This window comes from Pseudophryne corroboree, chromosome 1 (genome assembly GCF_028390025.1).
Source record: "Pseudophryne corroboree isolate aPseCor3 chromosome 1, aPseCor3.hap2, whole genome shotgun sequence".
NCBI classification, from domain to species: domain Eukaryota; kingdom Metazoa; phylum Chordata; class Amphibia; order Anura; family Myobatrachidae; genus Pseudophryne; species Pseudophryne corroboree.
Window position 1 is genome coordinate 342,465,997 of NC_086444.1, and position 21,187 is coordinate 342,487,183.

Genomic DNA, 21,187 nt, shown 5'->3' on the forward strand with positions numbered 1-21,187 from the left:
TAATAAGAAAAGGAGGAGTTCGGACAATTCTCATTGTTCCAGATTGGCCACGAAGGGCCTGGTACCCGGAATTGCAGGAGATGCTCACAGAAGATCCGTGGCCTCTTCCTCTAAGACAGGACCTGTTGCAACAGGGGCCCTGTCTGTTCCAAGACTTACCGCGGCTGCGTTTGATGGCATGGCGGTTGAACGCCGGATTTTAGCGGAAAAGTGCATTCCGGATGAGGTCATTCCTACTCTGATAAAGGCTAGGAAGGATGTGACAGCTAAACATTATCACCGTATATGGCGTAAATATGTTGCTTGGTGTGAGGCCAGGAATGCTCCTACGGAAGAATTCCATCTGGGCCGTTTCCTTCACTTCCTACAAACTGGAGTGAATTTGGGCCTAAAATTAGGCTCCATTAAGGTTCAGATTTCGGCATTGTCCATTTTCTTTCAAAAAGAATTGGCTTCACTTCCAGAAATACAAACTTTTGTAAAGGGAGTGCTTCATATTCAGCCTCCTTTTGTACCTCCGGTGGCGCCTTGGGACCTTAACGTGGTTTTGAGTTTCCTTAAGTCGCACTGGTTTGAACCACTTCAGACAGTAGAGTTAAAATATCTCACTTGGAAGGTGGTCATGTTGTTGGCATTAGCTTCGGCTAGGCGAGTGTCAGAATTGGCGGCTTTGTCTCACAAAAGGCCCTATCTAGTTTTCCATATGGATAGGGCGGAATTGCGGACCCGTCCTCAATTCTTGCCTAAGGTGGTGTCATCCTTTCATATGAACCAACCTATTGTGCCAGTGACTACACGAGACTTGGAGGATTCCGAGTATCTGGATGTAGTCAGGGCTTTGAAAATTTACGTGGCCAGGACGGCCAAAGTCAGGAAAACTGAAACGCTGTTTATCCTGTATGCAGCCAACAAGGTTGGCGCTCCTGCGTCAAAGCAGACTATTGCTCGCTGGATCTGTACCACGATTCAGCAGGCGCATACGACGGCTAGATTGCCGTTACCTAAATCAGTCAAGGCCCATTCCACTAGGAAAGTGGGCTCTTCTTGGGCGGATGCCCGAGGGGTCTCGGCACTACAGCTGTGCCGAGCGGCTACTAGGTCAGGGGCAAACACGTTTGCGAAATTCTACAAATTTGATACCCTGGCTGAGGAGGACCTCCTGTTTGCTCAATCGGTGCTGCAGAGTCATCCGCACTCTCCCGCCCGTTTGGGAGCTTTGGTATAATCCCCATGGTCCTTACGGAGTCCCCAGCATCCTCTAGGACGTAAGAGAAAATAAGATTTTAAACCTACCGGTAAATCTTTTTCTCGTAGTCCGTAGAGGATGCTGGGCGCCCGTCCCAAGTGCGGACTACTTCTGCAAGACTTGTATATAGTTTTGCTTACATAAGGGTTATGTTATGGTTGCTTTCAGTTTCCGACTGAAGCTATGTTGAATTTCATACTGTTAACTGGTTAGTTTATCACAAGTAATACAGTGTGATTGGTGTGGGCTGGTATGAATCTTGCCCTTGGTTTAACAAAAATCCTTTCCTTGTACTGTCCGTCTCCTCTGGGCACAGTTTCTCTAACTGAGGTCTGGAGGAGGGGCATAGAGGGAGAAGCCAGTGCACACCCAAATCCTAAAGTCTTTCTTAAAGTGCCCATGTCTCCTGCGGAGCCCGTCTATCCCCATGGTCCTTACGGAGTCCCCAGCATCCTCTACAGACTACGAGAAAAAGATTTACCGGTAGGTTTAAAATCTTATTTTCTGTGCTTTCTAGATTAGAGGGTAGTTCTGTCTGGATCTCGCATGAGGTGTCTGCAGTGGGACAACTTTATCAGGATGGGGTGCTCCATAGCTTTGAATATCTGTCCACTACTTATAGTGTTCCCAGACAATATTTTTTTCGTTATTTACAGCTCCGACATGCACTGGCGGAACAGTGGCGGGCTCCACTCCAGAACTCTCTGAATCCCCTGTTCACAAGATAATTCGGACTTTGCCTTCTCGCGGGAGGGTCTCGGCTTCGTACTCCTCCCTTCTCTCCTCCTCTGGATTGGATGGGCTGACCGCCCTCCGAGCTAAATGGATACCGGATTTAGGTGCAATTGATGAGGAGGATTGGACACATATCTTGGCCTCCCCGCGTGCGGCCTCGGCGAGTGCTAGATTCCAGCAGATACAGCTATATATATTGCACAGGGTCTACTGGACTCCTTGCCGTCTGTTTCAAATTGGAGGCTCGACTTCTGATAAATGTTCGAGGTGTTCTGCTCCGGCTGCTGGGTTCTGGCATTTGCTTTGGTCATGCCCGTGGGTGAATGCCTTTTGGGAAAATGTCACGGCATCTATAGCTCGCACGGGTGTCCGAATTCCGCTGATGACTCCGTGCATTTGCATATTTGGTCTTGATTTGAGGGAGTGCCTCTCAATTCACTCCTATCTCTATGTAACCATTGTTCTAGCATTGGCCCGGGTATGTATCGCTCGTACTTGGATGGCGCATGCTCCCCCGTCGTCTGCTAAATGGGTTGCTCTTGTGACTGCTACTCTTTCCCATGAGCGCTTTATGTATACTAAACGAAACTCACTACTGAAATTTGATAAGATATGGGGTTTATGGAGGAACTCTCAATATTTTATTACCCCTCACTTTAATTGATGGTTGTAGGTACTGCCTACAGTGGTGTGTTGCTCCCGACGTGGTCCGACTGACTCTCCACTCCCCTTCCCCTTCACGCAGTATAGCACGTATTTTTTGCACTCTTCTATAATTGTATAAGATTATTCTGGAAAGTGTAGTGGATGCGGATTGATGTCCACACTATATTACTACTGTACAGAGGAATCATTTGAAAAGCACAATTTTGATTTTGTAATGACTTAATTGATGTGTATTGTTATGTTTCTTGTTCTTTGTTTATTTGTTTTATTTTTATTTTTTATTTTTTTCTCCCCTTTGAAAAACAATAAAAAAAACACTTGATTTAAAAAAAAAAAAAAAAAAGTTAACAGCTTTCCTGCATTGGTCGCATCAGATGTGACCATGCCAGGTTCTGCTTTCCTTCATTATGGTCCCATCTAGTTTCACCAGTCAGAAACGCCCACTGGGCGGCTGCTCCAAGACAGTCTTCCAGCAGCTACTAGTCTCAGAAGGTCCTCCTGGCCCTTCTGTATCCACGGCTCCGCCTCCAGTGTGTTTCCGACCACTGCTGGCCACAGTGGTCCCGCAGTTAAGTGTCACTCCACATCCGCCCCTCTTCCAGACATCAGTGATGGACGATCCACATTAGAACCCACCCACCCGTTGCTGGCACATTATGTAAATAATAGCTGTTTATACTTTTTCCATTTTTGTTAAAATTCTATTGGATTGGGTATAAATAGCTTTTATTTACCTACTTTGATAATAAAAATATTGACAATTTGGGGGACATTTTTGTAAAAAATATTTGCCAATTAAGTGGATAAACTTCTTATAAATATTGCATGTGATTTTAGATTGGTTTTTTTTTGTTATACTAGTTTTGTGGTGCAGCCTGTGCAGATATTCTAGTGTCCTGATTATGCTGTATTACTGACATAATGGTACATGCTCCTAGTTTCTCACCTTCCGGTCTCACCTTTTAGCTGCAGGTAGGAAGAAGAAGATGCGGCATGGAGATGCTGCTGTTCCTCCTCGTTCCTTGTTTGACAGAGCAGCTCCAAACCCGCTTAAAGTACGCAAAGAAGGGAAGGAACAGAAGAAGAATATACTATTAAAACAGCAAACCCAATTTGCAAAACCTCTGCCAACCCTGATCAAGCCAGTCATGGAGACTGGTCCTGACAATCCAGAGTGGTTAATCAGTGAAGACTGGGCCCTTCTACAGGTAAGACAGTTTAACAATAGGATAGTGCCCTAAATGTATGTACTGTGGGGGTCATTCCGAGTTGTTTGCTCGTTGCCGATTTTCGCTATATTGCGATTAGTCGCTTACTGCGCATGCGCAAGGTTCGCAGAGCGCATGCGCTTAGTTATTTTACACAAAAGTTAGGTATTTTACTCACGGCATAACAAGGATTTTTCATCGTTCTGGTGATCGTACTGTGATTGACAGGAAGTGGGTGTTTCTGCGCGTGTGCGAAGAAACGCTGGCGTTTCTGGGAAAAACGCGGGAGTGTCTGAAGAAACGGGGGAGTGTCTGGGCGAATGCTACTCAGAAACTGCTAAGAAATTTCTATTCGCAATTCTGCTCATCTTTCGTTCGCAATTCTGCTAAGCTAAGATACACTCCCAGAGGGCGGCGGCTTAGCATGTGCAATGCTGCTAAAAGCAGCTAGCGAGCGAACAACTCGAAATGAGGGCCTGTATTTGTTCATCTTTGACAGTTGTCATAATCTCCATGCTTTGCAAATGTCTAGGCACCATATTAGGGGCTAAATTACAACAGAGACGGGAAATTACATCCTATGTATGGGCATTTATTTGTATGGTAAAAGTTGTTCAATAATTTAGAATATTTAATGTGTTAACAACCTGAGGCAACACTATATAACCAGGGTCCAGACGCCTCATACATTTATAGAGAAATAATTAAAAGCCCAATGTAGTTTTTGAAGAACTTATTTCTTAGGCCTATCCTGCTGGGCACTCTTCTCCTACCACAAAACTGGATGCATATTAAGTTGTTTGGTCAGTCAGGCATTCCTTTTTGTTGTTGTTGCTCCTTATTACTATACTTGCAATTTGACACGGGCAGTTCTGGACTGCCATCATGGAACAGCTGCCAAGGAAAGTGTCTCCTTCCTGCGTTTGTGGATGGTTCCAGAGAATCTCAACAGGGGCAGGTCTCTGGTCAGTTTGTCCTGGGTCATTGTGACCGAGGGTACCAGCCGTCAGAGTTGGGGAGCAGTGCCCCTGCACCTTCATGTGCCAGTTCTTTGACATGCGCAGTTCCATCAGTGCTCTGATCCATCTACCTTGTGTTGTTCAGATCTCAGTGGATTCTCACGGGCTGCCTAGTCCACAATGTCACACAATGCCAGGATGTTTGCATATGTCAAACATCAATGGGGCACCTGGAGTGCCATGGCAATGGTGGAAGCAGCATAAATATTGTCTTGGGCGAAGGTGGTCATGCCAGCAATATGTACTATGGGTGAAAAATTGGAAAGCAGACTTTCTCATGAAGAATGCGATCTTGTCAGGGAATTAGTCTCTTCACCTGGCGGTAGCCCAATGAGTACACTGGTGGGTCTGCCAGAGATGGCGCTCATGGCCTCTCGCCAAACCTGCAAGGTTTCTCGGTAATGTACCCGGCCCAGGGATCCGAGCGCTTTTGTGGTGGATTCTTTCCAAATAGCAGCTGCTAAAAATAGTAGACAGTCCTTCTCTAGTCACACAATAACAAAATAGAAATGATAGCAGCGCTAATGAGGGCAAATCAAGAATGATACTTCCTAAATATGTAAAAGGTGTATTATTGCTTAAAAAAAAAAAATATATATATATATATATATATATGTATATTCATATATGAAAGATATACTAATTGCATTGCAAACCCCAATTGACCTCCAAATGTGTGCTGTATTTTGGACCAATTTCTGTGGTTGTGGGGTTATTCATTATCAACGTCCATTCCTGGATATATGTTAATGTAACTCGCAGTTGCCACAATTTAATGTTATGGTATATTAGCAGACATTGCCGGTGAATCCAGGATTCTTTAGCAGTCACAAGTCCGTGCAGATTAGTTGTCCCCTCCATTGCACAGTATAAAGTACTGGTACTCTCAAACGTAGTTGCAGATGGTTATTCAAAATGGATGACAAGTCCGCAAAAAGTCCTTAACAGGTTCACAGCCATCTGGGGTCAGGGTATTGCAGACAAATGGGTTCATCTAACGTGTTTCGCTGGAATAAACCTGCAGCTTCATCTAAGGTGTACAGTAGATACATTATGTGAATAAGAATGGTTAGCTGGCTAGCAAGCAGATTATTACACTAATTACATTAATCCTCCTGCCTTGCTCCAGAGTCTGTGTCATCGGGCTCAACCCAGGACAGTAAGTGCTACCTATGCTGTGCGTTATGGGGCCCAGGAGACTTGCGGCATTGACAGGAATAATGTTTTCCTATCGCAAGCTGCCAGCGGCCGTCCTCCCAGGCCCCTATGCAAACCCTGCTGAGCCGCCACCTCCCCTATTTGCCTGGGAGAATGCCTCCATTCTCTTGAAGCCGGGTCCCCAGCATTAAAAACAGCGGTGCAGTGAGGACGTCACATAGGTTTCACCCTGGGGGCGGAGCAAGGGGGGAAGCCATGGTGGATGGAAGAATGATCTAAAACTGCATAAACTGTTAGGTAGGACGGCTGCAGAGCCGGCGCTACCCGCTCAGCGGGGTCAGCAATGCAGGGAGGCACTCTCCTACTCCGCCGCTTGCTGCGCCTGTCGAACTAACATGACAGGCAGCGGCAAGCTATGATCACTTTAGCACCAATCCCGCGGATACCAGTGTGTGTGTCCACTGTGCCCTAGTAAGGCGCTGTGTGTCAGTGATGGACCCTGAGGGGTGACACTGAGTGCCCAGTAGCTGGAGGTCTGTCGCTGGTGTCCCCCCTCCCTCTATGCCTTTGCTGAGAGGAGCACAGATGCGGAAAACCCTTCTCCGTTCTAATGCCTGTTCGGTAATGAGCTAAAAGCGGGTGTGAGAGCTGAGAGGAGCGGGTAACAGGAGACACTGACCCCGAGCGGACACCCAGAGTTTCCCCAGAGCCCAGAACAGTCAATGGACATATTCAGGAGACGATCCTGCAGGAGACATTCCGTCGGATCTGTGAGTCTCCATGGGGAGGGGGAAGGGTAACTGTGTAGTATGCACCAACATAGGAGGGGGTGTAAATTTATTATTTATTTATTAACAGTTTCTTATATAGCGCAGCATATTCCGTTGCACTTTACAATTAGAATGTGTGTTTTACTGAGTACCATTGGGAGGGGGGGGGAGTAACTGTGTACCGTGGGGGGGGAGGAGTTACTGTGTACCATATAGAGGGGAGTAACTACAGTATGTACATAGGTAGAGGGGTAATTGTATAACATGTGGGCTGCTGTGTAACCTGAGGAGGGGTGTGACATGGGTGCTGTTGTGTAACATGGGGAGGGGGGAATCTGTGTGAGTGGGTCACAGACACTCTCTGTATTATATGGCGTCACTGATGCGCTCTGTATTATATGGCGTCACTGATGTGCTCTGTATTATATGGCGTCACTGATGTGCTCTGTATTATATGGCGTCACTGATGCGCTCTGTATTATATGGCATCACTGATGCTCTCTGTATTATATGGCATCTCAGACACTCACTATTATGGCGTCACTGAAGCTCTCTGTATTATATGGCGTCACAGACGTTCTCTCTATTATATGGCGTCACTGATGCTCTCTGTATTATATGGCGTTACAGACGTTCCCTGTATTGTATGGCGTCACTGATTCTCTCTGTATTAAATGGCGTTACAGACGTTCCCTGTATTGTATGGCGTCACTAATGCTCTCTGTATTATATGACGAATCTGATGCTCTCTGTATTATATGGCGTCACTGATGCTCTCTGTATTATATGGCGTCACTGATGCTCTCTGTATTATATGGCGTCACTGATGCTCTCTGTATTATATGGCGTCACTGATGCTCTCTGTATTATATGGTGGTCACTGAAGCTCTCCGTATTATATGGTGGTCACTGAAGCTCTCCGTTTTATATGGTGGTCACTGAAGCTCTCCGTATTATATGGTGGTCACTGATGCTCTCTGTATTATATGGCGGTCACTGATGCTCTCTGTATTATATGGTGGTCACTGAAGCTCTCCGTATTATATGGTGGTCACTGAAGCTCTCCGTATTATATGGTGCTCACTGAAGCTCTCCGTATTATATGGTGGTCACTGATGCTCTCTGTATTATATGGTGGTCACTGAAGCTCTGTGTTATATGAGTGGTCACTGAAGCTCTCTGTATTATAGGGTGGTCACTTAAGCTCTCTGTATTATAGGGTGGTCACTGAAGCTCTCTGTATTATAGGGTGGTCACGGAAGCTCTCTATTTATGTAATGGTCACCCTAGAACCACAGAATAAGTGCAGCAGATGCTGGCACCTTCATTTCTCATACGTCCTAGAGGATGCTGGGGACCACATCAAGACCATGGGGTATAGGCGGTTCCGCAGGAGCCATGGGCGCTCTTAAGACTTTTCAATGGGTGTGAACTGGCTCCTCTCCATATGCCCCTCCTCCAGACCTCAGTTTTAGAAATGTGCCCAGGCAGACTGGATGCACTCTGAGGAGCTCTACTGAGTTTCTCTGAAAAGACTTGTTAGGTTTTTTATTTTCAGGGAGATCTGCTGGCAATAGACTCCCTGCTTCGTGGGACTGAGGGGGCAGAAGCAGATCCAACTTCCTAAAGAGTTTCATGGCTCTGCTTCTGGCTGACAGGACACCATTAGCTCCTGAAGGGTACTGAACGCTAGCCGTGTCTAGATGCTCACTCCCACAGCACGCCGTCACCCCCCAAGCAGAGCCAGAAGTCAGAAAACAGGCGAGTATGAGAAGAATGAACTTCTATCAAGTAAGTGACGGCTGAGGTCCGGCGCGGCTGGCGGGAGCACAGCACGCCATTGCTGCCCACACACACAGGCACTGCAGGGCGCGGGGGAAGGGGCGCCCTGGGCAGCAAAAATCTACCTCAAAACTGGCTAAAAGAGGGCATAAGGTGCCGCTGGCACAGCCCTACCCCCGCCAGTATAAATATTACTGTGATTACTGAGTGTAAGGACGCGCCATTGCGGGGGCAGAGCTTCTTCCTCAGGCAGCCAGCACACTGCTCAGCGCCATTTTCTCTCTCTCTCCTCAGGCTGCAGAGAACACGCTGGTCCTCTCCTCCACTTCTGACAAGTACAGGGTGATATTTGGGGGGGCACAAGTAGTTGTGGTGCAATTTTATAGTGTGATTAACTGTATAAAAGTGCTATTTGGCTGTGGGCATTCTGTGTTCACACTCATTACTGGCGCTGGGATTGTGAAGTGGCTGCTCCTATACTGTATTCCTCTGACAGATTTTACTGTGGGTCTGTCCCCAAATAAGTCCCAGTGTGTCTGTGAGTGTGCTGTACACGTGTGAGGCATGTCTGAGGCAGGGAGTTCCGCCCCGGAGGAAGCCATTTTAGGGACACAGACTTGTAATGTGGTGGCGCTGCTGGCACACCAAGAGCCTGCATGGGTGAAAGAAATACGTGACAGTATGCATCTGATTAACCAAAGATTAGATAAGTCTGAATCTAAAAGGCTGCATGCTGGAGAAAATCTGTGAAAGATGTGATTTTTCAGGCTTCTGCTATTCCTTATGCAGGCGGCCCCTCTGGGTCACATAAGAGACCATTTGCGAATGTTGTAAACACTGATACCGACACGGACTCTGATTCTTGTGTCGACGATAATGACTCCAGAGAGAGAGATCATAAATTGGTGAAAAGTATACAATAGATGATTGTGGCTATAAGGGACGTGTTGGAGGTTACAGAAAGCACTCCTGTACCTCAGGAGAAGGCTTATTTTTATAAGGAAAAGAAATCCAAAGTCACGTTCCCTCCTTCACACGAACTATATGCTCTCTTTGAAGGGTTGTGGGTGAATCCTGATAAGAAATTTCGTATTCCCAAAAGGATTCAGATAGCTTACCCTTTCCCGGCTGAGGACAGGAAAAAATGGGAATCACCCCCTGTGTTAGTGCACTTTCCAGGTTGACAAAGAAGGTAATTCTCCCTGCACCTGGCACGGCTTCACTTAAGGAGCCGGCAGACCGTAAAATGGAAACGACATTGAAATCCATTTATGTAGCCAATGGTACGCTGCTCAGGCCCTGCGCGTGGGTGAGTCGCGCTATTGAAAAATGGTCAGAAAGCGTGTCATCAGAAATTGACACAATTGATAAAGATGAGATACTCCTTAAGTTAGGGAATATCAAAGACGCTGCCGCATACATGCTGGAAGCAATGAAGGATTTTGGACTCTTGAGTTCACAAGCCGCTACCATGGCAGTGTCGGCTAGGCGGCTGTTGTGGATTCGCCAGTGGAACGCGGATACAGATTCCAAAAGAAACATGGAGGCTCTCCCATATAAAGGCGAGGCCTTATTTGTCGATGGTCTGGATACGTTAGTCTCAACGGCTACCGCAGGTAAGTCGACATTTTTGCCCTCTGCGCCTGCACCGGAAAGAAAGACCTATCACCCGCACATGCAGTCCTTTCGGCCCAATAAAGACAGGGTGGGGGCACGTCTCAAACTGTTCAGCCAAGGTTGGATTCTGTCTGGCCTGGATCCCTGGGAGTTGCAAATAGTATCCCAGGGATACAAGCTGGAGTTTCAAGACGTTCCCCCATGCCTATTTTTTCAAATCGACCTTGCCAGCTTCTCCGCCAGAGAGAGAAGCAGTAACGGCGGCAATCCAAAAATTATATCAGGACCAGATCATAGTCCTGGTACCGTTGTCACAACAAGGACAGGGTTTCTATTCAAGCATCTTTGTTGTTCCGAAGCCGGACGGCTCGGTCAGACCGATCCTAAACCTAAAAGATCTGAATTGCTACCTGAAAAAGTTAAAGTTCAAGATGGAATCACTTCGGGCGGTGATTTCCAGTCTGGAGGAGGGGGGACTACTTAGTGTCGGTGGACATAAAGTATGCTTACCTGCATGTTCCCATTTATCCTCCTCACCACCAGGCGTATTTGAAATTCGTGGTTCAGGATTGCCATTACCAATTCCAGACGTTACCTTTTGGCCTCTCCACAGCGCCGAGGGTATTCACCAAGGTGATGGCGGAGATGATGGTCCTCCTTCGTCAAAATGGAGTCAATCGAATTCCTTATCTGGACGATCTCCTGATAAAGGCGAGATCCAGGGAGCAGTTGTTACAAAACATCTTGCTCTCTCTGTCGATACTCCAACAACACGGGTGGATCATAAATTATCCAAAGTCACAGTTGGAACCGACGACAAGGTTGTCTTTCCTAGGGATGATTCTGGACACAGAAGTTCAGAGAGTATTTTTGCCTTTAGAAAAGGCTATGGAAATACAGAAAATGGTAAAACAGATACTGAAACCATCCTGCGTGTCGATCCATCAGTGCATTCGGTTGGTGGGGAAGATGGTGGCGGCCTACGAGGCCATACAGTTTGGCAGGTTCCATGCCAGAGTATTCCAGTGGGACCTGTTGGACAAGTGGTCAGGGTCACACCTGCACATATACCGAAAGATAATCCTGTCGTCAAAAAACAGGATTTTGCTCCTGTGGTGGTTACACAGCTCTCACCTACTAGAGGGACACAGGTTCGGGAATCAGGACTGGGTCCTGGTAACCACGGATGCAAGTCTCCGAGGCTGGGGAGCTGTCACTCAGGGAGAAAACTTCCAAGGACGTTGGTCACATCAGGAAGCCTGCCTTCACATAAACGTACTGGAGCTGAGAGCCATTTACAACGGCCTTCAACAAGCGGTACATCTTCTTCAAGACCGTCCCGTGCAGATCCAGGCAGACAATGTAACAGCAGTCACGTACATAAACAGGCAAGAAGGAACGAAAAGCAGAGCGGCAATGGCAGAGGCGACAAAAATCCTCCGCTGGGCAGAAAAACATCTACAAGCTCTGTCGGCAATATTCATTCCGGGAGTAGACAACTGGGAAGCAGACTTCCTCAGCAGACACGATCTCCATCCAGGAGAATGTGGCCTCCACCAAGAAGTCTTTGCAGAGGTGACAAGTCTTTGGGGAGTTCCTCAAGTAGATATGATGGCATCTCGCCTCAACAAGAAGCGTCAGAGATACTGTTCCAGGTCGAGAGACCCTCAAGCAGTAGCCGTGGATGCACTAGTGATCCAGTGGGTTTTCCCGTCAGTGTATGTCTTCCCTCCTCTTCTGCTGATCCCAAAGGTACTCAGGGTCATAAGAAAAACAAGGGTTCGAGCAATCTTCATTGCCCCAGACTGGCCAAGGAGGGCTTGGTACTCAGATCTTCAGGAGTTGCTCATAGAAGATCCTCGGCCTCTTCCTCTTCGCGAGGACCTGCTGCAGCAGGGGCCGTGCGTGTATCAAGACTTACCGCGGCTACGTTTGACGGCATGGCTGTTGAGCGCCGGATCCTAGCCAGGAAGGGTATTCCCAAGGAAGTCATCCCCACTCTTATTCAGACCAGGAAAGGGGTAACATCGAAACATTACCACCGTATTTGGAGAAAATATGTGTCTTGGTGTGAATCCAAGAAGGCTCCTACGGAGGAGTTTCACTTAGGACGTTTCCTCCATTTTCTACAGGCTGGTGTGGAAGCAGGCCTCTGATTGGATTCAATCAAGGTCCAGATTTCGGCCTTGTCAGTGTTCTTCCAAAAACAATTGGCTTCTCTTCCAGAGGTTCAGACCTTCGTGAAAGGGATTCTGCATATCCAGCCTCCATTCGTTCCTCCAGTAGCACCATGGGACCTTAACGTGGTGTTGCAGTTTCTTCAATCAGATTGGTTTGAGCCTCTACAAGAGATAGAGTTGAAGTTTCTCACTTGGAAAGTGGTGATGCTTTTAGCCTTGGCATCCTCAAGGCAGGGGTGTCTGAGTTGGGGGCCTTGTCTTACAAGAGCCCTTACCTGATCTTCCATGAAGATAGGGCAGAGTTGAGAACTCAACAACATTTTCTTCCTAAGGTGGTTTCATCTTTCCACATAAACCAACCTATTGTAGTGCCAGTAGTTACTGACACATTTACTGAATCAAAGTCTCTAGATGTGGTTAGAGCTTTGAAAATCTGTGTGGCTAGAACGGCTCGTATACGGAAAACAGAGGCCCTGTTTGTCCTGTATGCTCATAACAAAATTGGGTATCCTGCTTCCAAGCAGACTATTGCACGTTGGATCAGAAATACGATTCAGCAAGCTCATACTACGGCTGGATTGCCGTTACCGACATCGGTAAAGGCCCACTCCACTAGGAAGGTGGGCTCATCCTGGGCGGCTGCCCGGGGGCTCTCGGCATTACAACTGTGCCGAGCAGCTACTTGGTCAGGGTCAAGCACATTTGCAAAGTTCTACAAGTTTGACACCTTGGCCGATGAGGACCTAAATTTTGGTCAATCGTGCTGCAGGGTCATCCGCACTCTCCCGCCCGTACTGGAGCTTTGGTATAATCCCCATGGTCTTGATGTGGTCCCCAGCATCCTCTAGGACGTATGAGAAAACAACAGGATTTTGATACCTACCGGTAAATCCTTTTCTCCTAGTCCGTAGAGGATGCTGGGCGCCCGTCCCAGTGCGTACTTTACTTGCAGTTTTAGTTATTAGAGTTACACAAGTTGTGTTATCTTAGTTCAGCATGTTGCTGCAATTAATTCATGCCTGTTGGCGTGTGTTATGTTGAATGCCATGGTTGAGGGTGTGAGTTGGTATGTATCTCACCACTAGTATTAAAGCAAGTCCTTCCCTCGAAATGTCCGTCTCCCTGGGCACAGTTCCTATAACTGAGGTCTGGAGGAGGGGCATAGGGGGAGGAGCCAGTTCACACCCATTGAAAAGTCTTAAGAGTGCCCATGGCTCCTGCGGAACCGCCTATACCCCATGGTCTTGATGTGGTCCCCAGCATCCTCTACGGACTAGGAGAAAAGGATTTACCAGTAGGTATCAAAATCCTGTTTTAATGAGTCCTGATCTCGCTTAGAAACATTATAATGTAGTTGTCTTTATTCAAGAAAGCCAAAGGTGACCACTATGTACGTGGAAACAGGGGTGCAGCCCAGACTCCTTCAGTGGCCTAAGCACTGCGGACTAGGCTTTCCGCCTTCCTGCAACCACCTCATCTCAAGTCACTGCTGCCGCCAGACACTTAGGTTATTTGTTTGTACCAATAAAGTGTGCACATAGTGCGCCAACTACATGGGACTGCTGCAGTGCCCAGCCCACATGCTCTGCAGTCCAGCTACACATGAACCCTGCAACGCCAATACAGTAGATCAGGAACAATGGCAATTAGAGAGTTTCTTCTACCTGCCACGAATCGGACTCCATAGAGTAGAAAGAACACTTGACTTACAGCTGCCAATGAGTTAAAGCTGCTGTCCTGACTACTGCAATTTGCTTCAGGAAACGGCTGCAATCTATTTTGGGTGAATGGCTCAACCCTAAAATAGTCCATCTGAACACCTTGGGATACAAATTATAAGTGCAGATTACTGTAGGTACTTTTTGTATTCCATTAAACATACCAGGTCCCTATATTCTTTGCTTAAGATGGCTACCATTTTTTAGGTTAAAAGGTAAAGTCATTACCACTTTTATGACCATATTTTATTTGTTGAATGCACTATGATGTCATATTTTTTATTACGTACGTTTATAGAATTTTACAAATATGTAAACAGTATCTTGAGTTCTACTCGTATTACTGTATCAGACATTTTTCTTTTCTTTTTTTTCACCTTAGCAAGCGGCTTTTCCTTTTCTTCATTTGTAGACTTTCACATTACACTGTTAATTTAAGCATAGTGGGGAAGGGAATTGAGGTGATTGTAGAGAGGTACTAGCCACAGTCCATAACGCAGACCACAGTCCCTTTTCAGACCACATCAGTAGTCACACCCCCTGCGGCGGTAGACAATAGGCCCCTCAGAAATTTCAGCTCCAGGCCCATGTGGACCTTAATCTGGCAGTGGTTGCGGTTGTACTGAGTGTACCCTTCCCTATGGGTAGCTTTTGAATGTCCTATGGTCCAAAATCCCCCATATTGGTTGAAAGAGAAAATTGGATTTTACAGTTTTATTCCTTTTCTCGGATTCCATCTGGGAGACACTGGGTTTCTAGCCATACGCTCAGCTTTTGTTGGCTGGTTTTTGCTGATTTGTAATTGACACTGTTGCTTACCCATGGTTTAGGTCTACTTTTCAAATTGTACTGCAGTCCATGGGTTTCAGAAGTGAGTAGCAACTCACTTAAAGTAATACTAGTCTAATAACTGCCAACTCCTGTGGTCCCCTTGAGCAACCCATGGTCCACTGTCCCCCAGAAGAAATCAGAGAAAAAGATTTAAACTGAAGTATAAAAATCCTTTTTACAATGCCAGCCTTCTTGTGGGCTAGGAAGAGCACGTTGCTGTACAATTATCCATTCATGCGTTAATCACCACCCAAGTGATAATACCAATGCCAGTAGAATTGCATAGCATTCGTAGATGTATGGGATGCTTATTTGCATGTTCCATTTTAGGAAGGTCACCAGCTCCACCATTTCTAGTTTAAATCTGAGCCCTTCAGTCTAGCAACAACTCCTTGGGTGTTCTTAAAAATTATGGAGATCATGTTGGCTCTTCTCAGGTGTTGAATGGTTATGTTTGTCCCTTAACTTTTATATGGACAATCCCTTGATCACTGCAGAGTCACTGGCTTTGTGCACATTGCAGAGAGATGGCACAGATGCTATAATCCCTCGGATTATCATCTTGCAGAAATCCAGCTGTTATCTCTAGGTCTGCTGTTTTACACTCCACAGCAGAATGTCTTTCTGTTATTTTTGTCTTACCGCTGTGTTGCAGGAACGCAATGTAAAAGATAGTAGTGACTAATTGTGATGGTCAAAAGGAGAACCTCAAGGTAATGAATATTCCAGTGCACCCAGAGTACTTCAGTGGCTTCAGAGAGTAATTTTTTTTATAAACATTCTGAGCATCCCGTTTTATACTACACCTTGAGATGACCATATACTCATTGAAGGCTGTAATTATCTAAATGGATTTCAAGGTGGAATCGATTGTTGAATGCTTTATAGAATGGGATATGTATGTTTTCATATATAAAATGTCATGTGCTTGTTTTACAGGCAGTGAAGCAGCTCTTGGAACTCCCTCTTAATCTCGCAGTTGTGTCACCAGCTCATACACCAAATTGGGACCTGGTTAGTGATGTAGTAAACTCCTGCAGTCGCATCTACAGATCATCTAAACAGTGCCGAAGTCGATATGAGAACGTCATAATTCCAAGAGAGGAAGGCAAAGTAAGCATAAATCTTATTTCATACTGTCATTTTTCTATGGGCTGTTGTTTAAGTCTAAAAGGCATTATTTCCTTTCTCATAGAAGAGATGTGCATATTAAAGATAGTTGGCTTTCTCTGTTCTGTCTGGGGAACACTGAACCATGCGGTACAGTGGGCGCTGTGCACATCAAACAAGTTGTAGCTAAGATAGTAATTGTAGTAAGAACCCTCTAACCACTTAACTATTTTTTTTCCCCAAAAAAACTGCTCAGAAATTGTCAGGGTTTTTTTTATGAGTGAATCAGGTAAAGGGCATGAATTTAACCCTACCCAAAATGATTTTAGTAAAAAAAAAAAAAAAATATATATATATATATTGGCAACACTGGGGGGAGGGTGCAGGGAGGCAGAGGGACCTTCCGGTCCATCTGACAGCAGCAGCAGAGGGAAGTTTCCCTTCCCTGCTGCGGCTAACACGGTTTATCTGACTGGTTGCATCCTGTACGACCAGGTCAGATAAGACACTTGCTGGTATGGTCGCATCTGATACGACTATGCCAGGCAAGTGGTTAAGGTGCTAAGGACAATGTCACAGTGGTAGAAAAAATATACCACAGTGATTTATTATAAAACAAAATGATTTTAGCAGAATTGCTAGATAATTATTTGGTGGTAACCCCCTTTCCATTTGAAAAAACTGACTTAGATTCAAGGGAGGGTGCTTCAGGATAGGAATAAGAAATAGGCTACTGAGTTAATTGGTTTTTACCTCTTCTCTCACTTTGGGACGATGTTGATGGAAGTCTGGCTCAACACCTAATGCAAAAGTTCATGTTTCCAGGGAAATGTGTCTCTCTCTAGTACACAATATTGTTGGTTCAGAACCAGTGTCTCACATTTACAGACGGTGTTTCTTTATCCTTTCGCTGATGAACACACTGACCTGATGGAGGTTCCACTAATAATTAGTGGACGCATCCATCATGTGATGTCCTAAGACGATGGTCTTTCCTAAAGTACAGTATGTAACCTTAACAGTAGTGAGGCGGTTATTAAATTTGGTATTCCTTCTGACAGGAATATTCCTACGCCCTATCCTGGCTAATGCATGGATCTTAGATCAGTTGCAGATTGCATAATGCAAGTTGTCCACTATTGTATCAGATGATCCTTTTCAAATTATCCGTTGACAGATTGGGTCTCTGAAGCTCTACCCTCTGTCACTGTTGTTTTCTTGGATTCTATTTCTATTCAATCTTGCATCTCTGCCCGGTCTATGACGCCCATATTTTCATTTTGGTTGCGATTCGTTGAATTCTGCTTCCAAATCAAAACATGCCTTGCAGGCAAGGAGCAAATAGCTCTGTCAGTAAGGTGTCTGCATTCAGTATAACATGTCATGGGTTCTCATCCTGAGTATGACTGCTAAGAAATGTGTTTATTTAAAATAAATGTCAATGAAATATGTATTCTTTTAGAAGGCATTTGTACACCTGGAACACGGACTTTCGATAGAGTTGGGTGGTCTGTTTCCCAGTGGGGGAAAATCAACTTGCTCAGATTCCACTGGACTGTTGGATATACCAAATTATTTCATAAGCATATATTCTGAATCTTGGGGAACAAGTACCAAACAGGATTCTTTGGTACCCCTCTTATTTGCGTTTCAGCCAAGAGACATGCTCTAATCCTTGCAGTCTGTTCGCTATCCAATGCGGGAGTGTTCATTCCAATCCCTTTCCCATCAACAGGGTCTTGGGGTTTTTACTGTTACTTTCCCATCACTGCCATATTTGGTTGATGTTGCAAAAAGCTTCGTCTAATGCACCTTTTTTATACACATCTATAGTGGTCCTTGGTTCCGGATTTTTTCCTTCGCGGAGGATGGTGTTCAGGGGTCTTCTTTTCGATCCCAGGTATCTCTGTTTTTTGGCTCAGTGCAGGATTTCCAGACCAGAATACACTCTCTTGTGCAGTTCCTTCAGGGGTCAGTGGGCCGCTTTACAGGTGGTTCCATTCTCCTGGTCTCATGCCTGGATTGTTCAGTGTCAAATTCTATGTTATTAATCCGAGGTAGACTTGAGTTTACATTAACAACAGTTCAGTCTATCAATTCAAATACGACAATATCTTCATTGGTAACTACACAATCCGAATCTGACCCATAGGACTCCATTTTCTGTCTTGACATTGAACCACTGTCACTAGTCTTAGACGTTACGGTTTTGGGTTTCAAAAACATTGAGGTCCAAAGTGGAGAAGTCCCTTCCATCTCCGGGCAACCCGCGATGCCTTGACTCCAGCTTAAGGCTTTCTGCAAGTGCTCGCTTTGGCAGCACATATACTAAAGAAAAAAAAATTGGAATGATACATAGACGAGTAGTATGGTCTTGCAGCCTGCATCCAGTCGAACTTCACATCCGCAGTGGCCTATATTAACATATATTAACATGTACAGTCGCTCTTGCAGATGGAGAGCCGTCGGAATGGTACCTCACATATGCAGAGGGTGGAACCTTGCATTCCGACAATATCGGTAGTCTCCAGTTCCAGAATGGACAACTGGGAAGCGGACTTCCTGGGTCGTCATGCTTTTCTTTCCTGAAAAATGTGACATAAACCAACATGTTTTTCTGATTTTGGTGTACCTGTGACAAGTTGACATCGACCTCAGGGCTTCTCGTCTCTGCAGAAAAGGGCTTCTTTGGTATGGTGATTGCTCCGGGGATCCTCTTGTGGCAATCATGGACGCCGTGTTAACTCCTTGTGCACACACTGCTAGCTCCAGAGTTTTTCTTCATTTTATTTTAAACTTGTTTATTTCGGTATGCTGTTTGGGCAACAGCATACCTGCGCCGTGGGAGTTAGGGGAGGGGACGGTCACCGGCCTCGCGAGGTGCAGAGCTGCTTCCCTGCTGCAGGATCACCGTCCTGAGGGGTTGTCACACGCTGGATCGCTGGTACAGGGTGTTGATTTTGGGGATAACCACTAATTATGCACAGATATTATTCCTCTGAGGGAATTACAGTACATTGTATAAGCAGTTCTCACTGTTATGTGAAAATGCTGACAGCCTCACTGGGGCTCTGCAGCATTGGGTGTGCTGGTGTCCTCTCTTCCTCTGCGTCTCTCTCACATGCGATAGGGCAGGCTTGCATTGTAATCAGTCTGTGTTGTATGTGTATTGTGTGTTTTCATTATGGTAAAACAAAAGTTATGCAGTGTATGTATTGCCAGATTCTCCCCTCTTTCATCTGGTTCCATATCATGTGAGCAGTATAGTCGGTCCTCACAAAATGCTGAGGACAATGTGGCTGGGGGCTATCATAGCTATGATGTCTGATATGTCATCTCAGCTCACTGCAAAGGCCAACAAAAAATAATAACTGCAAAAAGCAGTAGCAGATCTAGCTGCCAGGGCTGATATCCCCCCCCCCATCATCTAATACAGATTTGCAAACACATGCTTTACCTGCACTTCTATCAGATTCTGATGATGATATACGGGATGATGGGGACGGTGTTGATCCCTTAAGTGGGGATTCCACTCCTACACAGGGTATTGAACCCCTCATTTTAGCTATAAGGGATGTGCCAAAGCTCCCCTTAGAGGACCCTGCAAATCAGCAGTCGTTTTTCCTCCCTCAAGACAAACTGACTGTCACATTTCCTGATTCTAAAGAATTAGATGATTTATTTAAGCTAGCCTGGAAGAATCCAGATAAGAAATATCAGGTATCAAAACGGTTTTTGCATACATTCCCCTTTGCCCCTGACAGTAGAAAGTTCTGGAAAGAATCTCTGGCTGTAGACGTCTCAGTCTCTCGCCTCTCTAAGAAGGCGGTACTCCCGGCACTGGGCTCCTTTATGGTAAAGGACCCGGGGGATAGGAAAATTGAGGCCACATTGAAATCTATCTACATTGCTGCAGGTGTGTCTCAAAGACCGGTCATTGCAGGTTGCTGGATGACGCATGCAATTCACTCCTGGGCTCCTCAAATTCAGGAGGGTCTCTCGGGTGACATGACCCTAATTATTATGGTGGCTTTCTTAAAACACATTCTGGACACTGCAAGAGTCCTCTGTGACTTCCTAAAAGAGGTCGGCAATATTAATGCTAGAACCACTGCTATGGCTGTGTCAGAACACAGAGCCAGTGGATTGCATACGCTGACTCCAAACGCAATGTGGAATCTCTTCCCTTTACAGGTGAAAGGCTCTTCGGAGTCAAATTGGACGCATGGATCTCCAAAGCTACTGCTGGGAAATCCGCGTTTCTTCCCTCGGGGACTCCGTTTGCTAAATGTACCTACCCGGGACAGTCTACTCAGTCCTTTCAGTCCACCAGATTTCAATTTTGGTGCCAGAGGTGCATCAAATGCAGCTGGAGGCAAAAGGGGTAAACCTAAGAAACCAGCCGGCTCTCAAGAACAGAGCACCAGTTCAGCTTCCGCAAAGACCTCAGCATGATGGTGCCCGCCCACCCCAGGAGGATCTTGAGGTGGGAGCCCGTTACGTCACTTCAGCCACATCTGGGAAAGTTCCTGCAGGGACGCCTGGGTAAGGGACCTTATTTCTCAGGGTTACAAACTGGAGTTCGACAGTGCTCCTCCCCAAAGATTTTTCAAATCAAGCATACCAGCTTTGGAAATTATGCGTGTTACGCTACTACAGGCCATCACTAAGTTGGCCCAGTCCCAAGTCATTGTTCCAGTACACCTGCAACAGCAAGGACAAGGTTACTACTCCAGTCTGTTCGTTGTGCCAAAACCAGACGGGTCTGTGAAGCCAATTTTGAATCTGAAGTCCTTGAATCCTTACCTAAAGGTTTTTGAATTCATGATGGAATCTTTGAAAGCAGTGATCGCACGCCTGGAACGTCAGGTAGTCCTAGTGTCCCTGGATATCAAGGACGCCTACCTCCATATCCCAATTTGGCCTCCTCATCAGGCCTATCTGAGGTTCGCCCTGCTGAACGACCACTACCAGTTCCAGGCGTTACCCTTTGGCCTATCTACAGCTCCGAGGGTGTTCACGAAGGTGATGGCGGAAATGATCTTCCAGCTCAGGGTCCAGGGGGGGTTAATGTGGTCCCTTACCTGGACGATCTCTTGATAAAAGCGAGTTCCAGGGAGCTCCTACTGCTCCATATAGATTGCACT

The 21,187-nt window shown here is 46.0% G+C and overlaps 1 protein-coding gene across 4 annotated transcripts in view; it reads left to right on the forward strand.

The window, feature by feature from the left end:
• EP400 (E1A binding protein p400) overlaps positions 1 to 21,187 on the forward strand; it is a 359,367-nt gene that overhangs the window by 230,395 nt on the left and 107,785 nt on the right. For all 4 annotated transcript variants that reach the window (XM_063964664.1, XM_063964662.1, XM_063964665.1 and 1 more), the window contains 2 exons: positions 3,614 to 3,855; positions 15,870 to 16,043. In XM_063964664.1, the coding sequence (XP_063820734.1) occupies positions 3,614 to 3,855; positions 15,870 to 16,043 (416 nt within the window). The remainder of the gene's footprint in view (positions 1 to 3,613; positions 3,856 to 15,869; positions 16,044 to 21,187) is intronic.